This window comes from Rhincodon typus, chromosome 22, assembly GCF_021869965.1.
Source record: "Rhincodon typus isolate 14 chromosome 22, sRhiTyp1.1, whole genome shotgun sequence".
In the NCBI taxonomy this organism is placed as follows: Eukaryota; Metazoa; Chordata; class Chondrichthyes; order Orectolobiformes; family Rhincodontidae; genus Rhincodon; species Rhincodon typus.
Genome location: NC_063353.1, coordinates 4,173,065 through 4,183,977, shown reverse-complemented (window position 1 = coordinate 4,183,977; position 10,913 = coordinate 4,173,065). Strand labels below are relative to the sequence as shown.

General features: G+C 43.3%; 1 protein-coding gene across 6 annotated transcripts in view; it reads right to left on the bottom strand.

Annotated features, from left to right (window-relative positions):
- Positions 1–7,580: 7,580 nt before the first annotated feature.
- The window catches only part of eea1 (early endosome antigen 1), an 84,982-nt gene continuing 81,649 nt past the window's right edge, over positions 7,581–10,913 (bottom strand). For all 6 annotated transcript variants that reach the window (XM_048610298.1, XM_048610299.1, XM_020513358.2 and 3 more), the window contains one exon: positions 7,581–9,430. In XM_048610298.1, coding sequence (XP_048466255.1) covers positions 9,308–9,430 — 123 coding nt within the window. In that variant the 3' untranslated portion in view covers positions 7,581–9,307. The remainder of the gene's footprint in view (positions 9,431–10,913) is intronic.

Sequence of the window (10,913 nt, the reverse complement as noted above, 5' to 3'; positions counted from 1 at the left end):
TGCAACAAGCAGAGTTTCCTTGTTTTAATACTCAGCTAAAGTACTGAGTCATGGTTAATGATTGTGTTTCAACACGATGAGAGGTAGACAACGGTGTTTCCAAAAGATCAGTGCTGGGATAGAAAATTAGATTAGAGAGTAAAGTTTCATCGTCACGATCTTAGAATGTGATAGTCCTTAATGTTCCAGGAATGAGGAACTTTAAACAGTTTGTGAAGAGGTAAGGTTATTTTTATTCACTCATGGAACATGGGCATGGCTGGGCCAGCATTTATTGCCTATCCCTTGAGAAGGTGGTGGTGATCTGCCTTCTTGAACCGCTGTAGTCCATGTGCTGTAGGTTGATCCACAATGCCCTTAGGGAGGGAATTCCAGGATTTTGACCCAGTGACAGCGAAGGAATGGTGATATATTTCCAAGTCAGGATGGTGAGTGGCTTGGAGGGGAACTTGCAGGTGGTGGTGTTCCCATATATCTGCTGCCCTTGTCTTTCTAGATGGAAGTGGTTGTGGGTTGGGAAGGTGCTGTCTGAGGAGCTTTGGTGAATTTCTGCAGTGCATCTTGTAGATAGTACACACTGCTGCTACTGAGTGTTGATGGTGGAGGGAGTGGATGCCTGTGGATGTAGTGCCAATCAAGCAGGCTGCTTTGTCCTGGATCCTATCAAACTTCTTGGTGTTGTTGGAGCTGCACTCATCCAGGCAAGTGGGGAGTATTCCATCACATTCCTGACTTGTGCCTTGTAGATGATGGACAGGCTTTGGGGGAATCAGGAGGTGGGTTACTTGCTGCAGTATTCCCAGCTTCCAGCCTGCTTTTGTAGCCACTGTGTTTATTGGTGAGTCTAGTTCAGTTTCTGGTCAATGGTAACCCGCAGGATATTGATAGTGGGGAATTCAGTGATGGTGAAATCATTCAATGTCAAGGGGCAATGGTTAGATGCTGTATTGCTGGGGATTGTTACTGTTGTGTGCTGTAAATGTTAATTGCCTTTTGTCAGCCCAAACTTGGATATTGTCCAGGTCTTACTGCATATGGCCATGAAGAGATCAAAGATAGATTTGATAGAGGTGTACACGATGATGGATAATACAGGTGAAGGAAACCCATCATGATTAGTTGATGATACAAGGACCAGGAGAAACAAACTTAAGATCTTGGGTAAGAGATGTAGAGGATTGCGTGGAAGAGTTTTATATACAGCAAAGGTACCTGGAATTCTGCCCACGAAATGGGAATCAATGCTTTCAAAAGGAAATTGGGTGGACACTTGAAGGAGTTAAAGCTGTAGGCATGTAACCAGGGAATGGGACTGATTGGATTTTTGCACAGAGAGATAGCATGGACCTACTGGGCCAAATGGCCTACTCTTATGCCGTAATGACTTTTCCCTGATGATATGAAACTAGAATGCGGTTTCTAACTGTCCAATGATTGCTGCCTGTAACTTTGCGGTGAGGATATTTGCCTGCTTGTTTCTCCCACAGGACAGGAGTGTTCACTTTTTTTTCACTGAGGGCAGTGGGAATCTGGAATTCACTGTAGGGCTGGTAAAGGCAGAAACTCAGAACACTGAACAGTTATTTCAATGTACATTTGTGATGCCAAAGCATACAGAGCCAAGTGCTGGAAAATGGGATTAGAATAGTTGGGCGTTTTTTGTTTTGACTGGTGAGGATGTGATGGGCCAAGGCTTTTAACTGTGCTGTAGATCTCCTTGCCTCTATGACTCCGGCTGGATCCTGTGTGAGCCACACAGCCAGTTATGTCTGCATAAAATGGGTCCTGCTAAAGACTCCCAATGTGGACCACATCAAAGAGTGTGCCAACATGGCACAGCGATAGGCTGTAATCGTTCTGCCAAGCTTGGCCCACACTTGTGGCAGCTCAGAGCCAAACATTAACTGAACCTCACCCTGCCTCACAGCCATGTACTACCCTGTGTGGGATAAAAGGAACTGTCTCACAAAAAGGTTTTATTTAAATGAGACAGGCTCTCTTACCAGGTTTGATAAGGGAAAATATTCTAGAACATTCTTCGCTATGCCCTAAGATCACTGGGACCAATCCAGGAGCTAACCCCGACCACTCATTAATTGTTAACCCCGTTTCCTTCTATTTTCTTTAATTATTCACAGGATCAAGGGGGTGAGTTTGTCTTGTGGCATTGTGGTATTGGCCTTACCACCATCTCCATGGCAACTGTGAACACGAAGTGACATGCATATTTTGTGAATGAATGTCAGAAAGAAGTCTTGTTCAGTCACCATGAGGGAATGAGAACTGGACTCTGTTCTCCAAACGTGATTTGATTACCTCTCAAAGTTACAGAGAGGGCACATTTCTATCTTAAGGTTGTACTGAAACAACCCAATACCCTGTTTGCACTGGCACAGCTTCTCTGTACTAGCTGTGAATCATCATTGATCCAGGCACAGTAACACCAGGATCATTCTATCTGTCACTTACAGTATTGTTCCTTTATGGACACGAGTTTGGTGTTGGTCCTGCCTACATGCTGCGGTGGTTTGGGTCAAACAATACTTGTAATGTTTCCCTCGAGTCACCTTTTCTCAGAAGATTGCACTGCTCGTCATATTCGACTCTTGTGCAGATTATAGTGGCATCTGCAAACTTGCCGATCATCCCCCAAGAACCACTGACAAGGTCAATGAAAAAGGTGAAAAGCAATGAGCCCATCACCAAGTCCTTGTGTCCCTTTACCTAAGGAAAGATATATTTCTATTGGAAACAATCCAGAGAAGGTTCATTAGATTTATACCAGCTATAGAGGGACTGTCTTATTAGGTTTAGTTTGGGCCTGTATAGATTGGAAGTTAGAAGAGGGTGAGATGACCTTATTGGAACATACAAAATTTTTAAGAGACTTCACAGAATATATTTGGAAAGGTCTTTTCCCCTTGTGCAGAGTCTAGGACGAGAAGGTAAAATCTCAGTAAAAGGTCACTCTTTTAAGACAGAGATGAGGAGGAACTTCTCTCGGGAGTGAATCTTTACTGCAGAGAGCTGTTGAAGCTGGTTGTGAAATAATCTCTCTACCTCAGTTTTGAATATTTTAATCAGTAAATGAATTGATGGGTATGGTGGGAAAAGGCAGGGAGGTGGAATTGAAGATCAACCATGATCTCATGGTGGAGTAGACTCAATGCGCTGAATGGCCTGCTTCTGCTCCTATGTCTCATGGTCACTCCAGCAGAAAGTTGCCTCCTGTCTACAACCTTATGGCTGTGGAATTGAAGTCAATTCCTAATCCAGGGCCTCAAACTCCCTGATACTTTATAAGACAGAATCTTCTTGTATTGTCTTCTTATTCACTATAAAATACTAGCTCAGCAGGATCTTTCTAATTTGTAGCATGTTCATCAAAAACTCAAGCATCAAATTCCAAAGACAAGAACTTCTTTTGAAGAAATCATGTTGACTATCTTGAATGACCCTTTCCCCTTCCCAGGAACTAATGGATCTTATCAAGAGATGGGAGTCTTTTTCTTTGTGTACAGTGTAATGTTTTTGGAACTGAACTAGTATTGCATGCTCCTCGCAGCCAATTCCAAAAACTAATTGTATCTGTTCAATGAATTGTGTTCTAAAACATTAAGATGCTATAATCATGGAATCCCTACAATGTGGAAGCAGGCCATTTGGCCCATCAAGTCCACACTGACACTCCAAACAGCATCCCACACAAACCTCACCCCACCCACTACCCTATCCTTATAACCCTGCATTTCCCATGGCCAATCCACCTAACCTGCACATCTTTGTTCTGTGGGAGGAAACCAATACAGACACAGGGAGAATGTGCAACCTCCATACAGATAGTCACCCGAGGCTGGAATATGAACCCAGGTCTCTGGTGTTGTGAGGCAGCAGTGCTAACCACTGAGCTATGTCACACCCAAATGTTGCAAAATCCCAGGTGACTTACTAAAGTCCTTCAGAGACTCTTACCCGTTCAGAGCTGTATGTCATTCCAGTACCACTCTACATGGGTTCGACTGTAACTGAATCCGGAGTCATCAACAACAGCTACTTAAAATAAATTGTACATTAAATTATCAACTACAATAGCAATTGTTACTCACTAAATTCTCCATGAGGTGCTCAAGTCAGAGGCACAGCTGACATATCACCCTTCCATGGTGTCACATCCCATCAACAAATCTAAATACATCTCATACTAAGACTTCCCTCACAGCTCCATTATCCAGGACCTCTTTCTGAGCTTTTCCACCCCTTCAATTATAGACTAGAATGCAAATCAAATTTGGTTTGTGTCTTAGGCCTAACACTTTTCATTTGAAAATTAAGTTTAATATATTTGGTTTAGGTATAGAAAACAGAAGCAAGAGTAGTCCATTTGGCTCTTCAAGCCTGTTGCATCATTCAATATGATCATTGCTGATCATCCAACTTAGTCCCCTGTTCCTACTTTCTCCCTTTAGGCCCAAAAACTATTTCTAACTCCTTCTTGAAAACATCCAATGTTTTGGCCTCAACCGCTATCTGTGGCAGAGAATTCCTCAGGCTCACCACTCTCTGGGTGAAGACATTTCTCCTCATCTCAGTCCTAAATAGCCTACCTCATATCATTAAACTGGAACCCATGGTCATCCCAAACATTCTTCCTGTGTTTACCCTGTCTAATCCTGTTTAAATAGAAGGATAATTAACTTAGGTGAGGTTTCAATACCTGAGGAGCAAGAGGGTAACTAGAGAAAGGGTTGGCCCACTCAAGGACAAAGGAGGGAAGTTATGCAAGGAGTCAGAGAAAATGAGGGAGATTCTTGATGAGTATTTTGCGTCAGTATTCACCGAGGAGAGGGACATGACGGATGTTGAGGTTAGGGATAGATGTTTGATTAGTCTGGGTCAAGTTGGCATAAGGAGGTGGGGGGGGGGGGGGGGGAAGCAAGTGTTGGGTATTCTAAAAGGCATTAGGGTGGACAAGTCCCCAGGTCCGGATGGGATCTATCCCAGGTTACTGAGGGAAGTGAAAGAGGAAATAGCTGGGGCCTTAACAGATATCTTTGCAGCATCCTTGAGCACAGGTGAGGTCCTGGAGGACTGGAGAATTGCTAATGTTGTCCCCTTTTTTAAAAAGGGTAGCAAGGATAATCCAGGTAAATATAGACCGGTGAGCCTGACGTCAGTGGTGGGGAAGCTGCTGGAGAAGATACTGAGGGATAGGATCTATTTACATTTGGAAGAAAATGGGCTTATTAGTGATAGGCAGCATGGTTTTGTGCAGGGAAGGTCATGTCTTACCAACTTGATAGAATTCTTTGAGGGAAGTGACAAAATTGATAGATGAGAGAAGGGCTGTAGATGTCATATACATGGACTTCAGTAAGGTGTTTGTTAAGGTTCCCCATGGTAGGCTGATGGAGAAAGTGAAGTCGCATAGGGTCCAGGGTGTACTAGCTAGATGGCTAGAGAACTGGCTGGGCAACAGGAGACAGAGAGTTGTAGTGGAAGGGAGTTTCTCAAAATGGAGAAGTGTGACCAGCGGTGTTCCACAGGGATCCGTGTTGGGACCACTGTTGTTTGTGAGATACATAAATGATCTAGAAGATATAGATGGTCTGATGAGCAAGTTTGCAGATGACACTAAGATTGGTGGAGTAGCAGATAGTGAAGGGGACTGTTGGAGAATGCAGCAGAATATAGATAGGTTGGAGAGTTGGGCGGAGAAATGGCAGATGGAGTTCAATCCAGGCAAATGCGAGGTGATGCATTTTGGAAGATCCAATTCAAGAGCGAACTATACGGTAAATGGAAAAGCCCTGGGGAAAATTGATGCACAGAGAGATCTGGGTGTTCAGGTCCATTGTACCCTGAAGGTGGCAATGCAGGTCGATAGAGTGGTAAAGAAGGCATACAACATGCTTTCATTCATCAGACAGGGTATTGAGTACAAGGGTTGGCAGGTCATGTTGCAGTTGTATAGGACTTTGGTTCGACCACATTTGGAATACTGCATACAGTTCTGGTTGCCACATTACCAAAAGGATGTGGATGCTTTGGAGAGGGTGCAGAGGAGGTTCACCAGGATGTTGCCTGGTATGGAGGGCACTAGCTATGAAGAGAGGTTGAGTAGATTAGGATTATTTACATTAGAAAGACGGAGGTTGAGGGGGGACCTGATTGAGGTCTACAGAATCATGAGAGGTATAGACAGGGTGGATAGCAAGAAGCTTTTTCCCCCAGAGTGGGGAACTCAATTACTAGGGGTCACAATTTCAAGGTGAGAGGGGAAAGGTTTAAGGGAGATATGCATGGAAAGTTCTTTACTCAGAGGGTGGTGGGTGCCTGGAACACGTTGCCAGCGGAGGTGGTAGAGACAGGCACGATAGCGTCATTTAAGATGTATCTAGACAGATACATGAATGGGCAGGGAGCAGAGGGATACAGATCCTTGGAAAATAGGCGACAGATTTAGATAGAGGATCTGGATCGGCGCAGGCTTGGAGGGCCAAAGGGCCTGTTCCTGTGCTGTAATTTTCTTTGATGTTTACTGAACTAGGGATTTATTTAATCTCTTAAGTAGTAATTCGCAGAACATGGACATCTTTGGCATTACAAATATTTATTGCCAATCCCCAATTTCTCACATGATGGTGAACCCTCAAATAACGTAACCTGCAAACCTCTAAGCCTTTTTGATCTGTACATCCTTTGCTTGCTCTGATCTGCCTGTACCGCTCGTAAACAAAGCTTTTCACTGTATTTTGGTACACGTGACAATAAGATCAAAATCAAAATCAAAAAAAAACCATTTTCTCTCAAGTGACTGCAGTCTACATGATGCTGGTAAAGTCGTACAATAGGAGCTGCAGGGACAGCAAAGGAACAGCAATATCGCTCTAAGTCAGAGTGGTCTGTGATTTGGAGGAGAATGTGGGAGATGGTGTTCTCACACATTTCTATAGCCCTTGTCCTTCCCCGGAGTGAAATGAGAGAGTTTGGAAGGGGCTGATGTTCCGTGAAGATAATCTTACCAAACGTTCATTTTGAAATGCTGTTGATTTACCAAGATGCAACTGCCCAATCATTTTGAATAATTAATGCTAAGTAATGTTGGGTTTGTAGCTCATGGAAATAAAATGGTGGCATTGGTAGACAGGTCGAAATAACTTCTGTACAACAGCTATTGCATAGAACAATATCATGTTAGCAATTTTGGGGGCACTGAGTGAGTGGAATCTAAGGGTGACTACAGCACGAGGCCATTCAACCTGTTAAGATGGTACTGGCCCATGCAAGACCAATTTAGCTAGTCCCACTCCCCATAGCCTCAATTTGCTTATTGACTTCAGCTACTGATTAAATTCCATCATGGAAGTTAATACATTAGCTATAATGGTCAATACTGCTTTAACAAAGTAGCTCAGCTGTACTTGAAAAGTTTCTGCTGAGTTGTAAAATTGTGTAGGTCACACCCCTTGACCAGAACATATTATAAAACATACAATAGGAATACAGAAAAATGTGTTGATAAAAACACTTTTCGGCCAGTACTTCACAACTTTTCAACATTGTAAAAAAGTGACTAGGAATTCTGTTTTACTAAACAAATTTAATTGTGGAGGTTGCATCATTCATCAAATTAACATTTTTTTTGCTATAAACAGGTTACAATCTTCATTCAATGGCCAGAATTAAACTGTTGAATATTTATACACAGGTTCACATGATAATATGGAAGTTAATACCATTTTTGTACACAATTCTCTATTATACACATCATTTTATTTAAAGAAAAAGCATGAAAGCAGCTAGTTTCCATTACTGATGTTTCATGTAGATGCAGACACCATCAGAACTGAGAACATCAATTCCTAGCTTTTCATCAAGTGGTTGACAAAAAAAAAATCTTTCAAGCTCAAAGCCCACTGTTAGCAGAAGTGTTTCATAATGAAGGAAGCAGCAAAGTGAAGCAGTGTGCAGTACTGCGACTGTGTACAAACAACTCACACATAACACTGTCACCTGCATTATCCCTGTGGAAGGGTCCTGTGAATTCAGTACAGATTTAATTTTGGCCACGTAGATGGATCAGGTTCAAGGGAAACAGCCCCCACCTGGGGGGTGGATAAGTGAGTTAATAAAAGAAACAATTGGATTAATTAGTGAATGCAGACCAGTTAACCTGTACAGGCAGCATTCCCTCCTGTCCAGCTCTCAGTAAACTGACAGTAAGGAGAAGAGAGAAGCTCAGGGGAAAGCAGCAGGGTGTCTGTGTTTCACACTGTAAAGTAAGAGGCTGATGGGCGTACCAGAGAGAACATAACACTGGATTCCAAGTGTCACCAGCACCACGAAGGGCAGAGACATAGTGAGGGAGCAGAGACTCAGGACAAGACAGGACAGGGTTGAGTGGAAACAGACTGGGGACAGGGGAGAGACCCCAAGGGCAGCTCCAGTCAGCTGGCTACTATGAGACTGAACTGTGAAAGATGGCTTCAGTCATTCAGCATAGTTTCCAGGGATTGATTAGTTTTGGTAAACATGCAGTACAAATCCAGCCTTCGCTCTAATCGCCAACATTGCCAAACTACTGACAGAATAACAGAGGGAGAAAGCAGATGATGAAAAGAGGTGGAAAATTAACAACTGACATCAATACTTCCAAGAAAGCAAACAACCAACTTCCACATAATGAGAGATGAATGGATATTATCAATTAAAGTCTCACTCTTCTTTCTGGGTAGTGAAGCTGGTGGAGATTTCTCAGCATTGCTCAATTTTCAAAGGAATTTGATGGGGGTTCACGGAGCACAGATTCAAAATGCTTCACTTAAGAATTTGCCAGATTGCCCATCTCAGTGAGAGATGGCTGTGTCTCAGATATAAGTCAGTGAATGAAGACTCCCAACACGTTATGGTTAAATCTGGTAGTCTCTTCAGTCCAGTGAATGAAGAGAGAGTTGGATTTGGCAGAAAGGAACTTTTTAACCTTCTGGTGGGGATTGTCAGCCTGATCTCCATTCCCACTGAATTCAGGGTAAAACTAGACAGGATAATTAACTGACAAAAGGATCCTCTCAGACGGCTGTTGCCCAAACCCATCAATTGCAGAAACGTGCCTTTCTCTAGTCTGGGACTGAATTAGGGAGCCCCAGCTGGTGCAAAGATTGGGAATGAGCTGCAGAACACACATCGATAGGCTCTCACTGACAGCAGGGATTACACTTTCAACATTCAGTCTTAGAAAATACAAAATGAGTGCATGAATACAAGAATAGTGATACGTTTCCAGCCCCAGGAAAAGTGCTGGGACAGCTCATCCCTGTAACTCTTCAAAACACGTGTCACAGACTCGCACAGGCTTCTTCGAGGATGGGGTTAAGGCATTCCTCGCAGAACAGTCAGCACAGAAGATATTTCCACAGTTTCTACAGTGATGCTGCAAAGACAACAATTGGAACATTAACTGAACTTGGGAACAAATAACAACTACAGCTTTAGTATTCAGTCTCAGAGGTTTAAATGGGGAAGAAGCCGCTGATATTAGAGGTAAGTTACTGATCTGGAGGGAGAACTGTCAAGCAGGATCTATTTAGAAACTAGGGGACTAACTCTCTTTATGGGTTTTAGTAATGATCTGGCTGTAAGACTTCAGGGAAGGATCTGCAAATGATACGAAGGCTTGTCTGAGTTTGTGACCTACAAACGATGTACTTACACTCAGGAAAATCTTATTGGAAAACAAATAGAGATACCTTTTACAATCACCGGACATCATAACGTGTTTCACAGCCAAAGCAGCACTTTTCTTTAAGTGCTGTCACTGTTGTAATGTCGGAAGTGTGGCAGCCAATAAGCACACAGCAAGCTCCCACACACAGTAATGTGAGAATCAGCTGATAAGCTGCTTGTGAGATGTTGATGGAGGGACAAACATTGATTGGGACACAAGCAGAACTACCCTGCTCATCATCGGTTAGGCCACGTTTGGAATACTGTGCGCAATTCTGGTCTCTCTGCTATACGAAGGATGTGGTAAATTTTGAAAGGATTCAGAAAAGACTTACAAGGACGTTGCCAGGGTTGGAGGGTTTGAGCTATAGGGAGAGGCTGGATAGGCTGGGGCTATTTTTCCTGGAGCGTTAGTGGCTGAGGGGGTGACCTTATAGAGGTTTATTAAATCATGAGGGGTATGGATTGGGTAAACAACCAAGGTGTTTCCCCCAGGGTAGTGGAGTCCAAAACTTAGAGGCCATAGGTTTAAGGTGAGTAGGGAAAGATTTAAATGGGACCTAAGGGGCAACTTTTTCACACAGAGGGTGGTGTGTGTATGGAATAAGCTGCCAGAGGTGGTGGAGGAGGCTGGTACAGTTACAATATTTAAAAGGCATCTGGATGGGTACATGAATAGGAAGGGTTTAGTGGGATATGAGCCAAATGCTGGCAAATGGGACTAGATTTATTTAGGATATCTGGTCAGCATGGACGAGTTGGACTGAAGGATCTGTTTCCATGCTGTACAGCTCTATGACTCTTCAGATTGTGTCAATAGTTGGTCTTTCACATTCATCAAAACAGGCCGAGGCCTTGATTGAATACTTTCTCAAAATAAAACAGCACCTCCGATAGCGCAGCACTGCCTCCGCACTATACTGAAGCATCATGCTGAAGCCCCAAGGTGGGACTTAAACATGGAATCTTGTGTCTCCAAGGCAACGGTGCTACCAATGAGGGGTACGTAATCAGATGTGAGTCAATCGATCATGGGGATGAAGCATTGAAGGGAAAATGATGTTCTGACGCGATATGTGGATATGACTTTGCAGCTAAATAACTTTCACCACGAGACCTGACCAAGGCAAGACCCCATAATCCCTTCCCTCTTCAGAGACACAGTACTTCTCACCATTCTTCATTTGCAT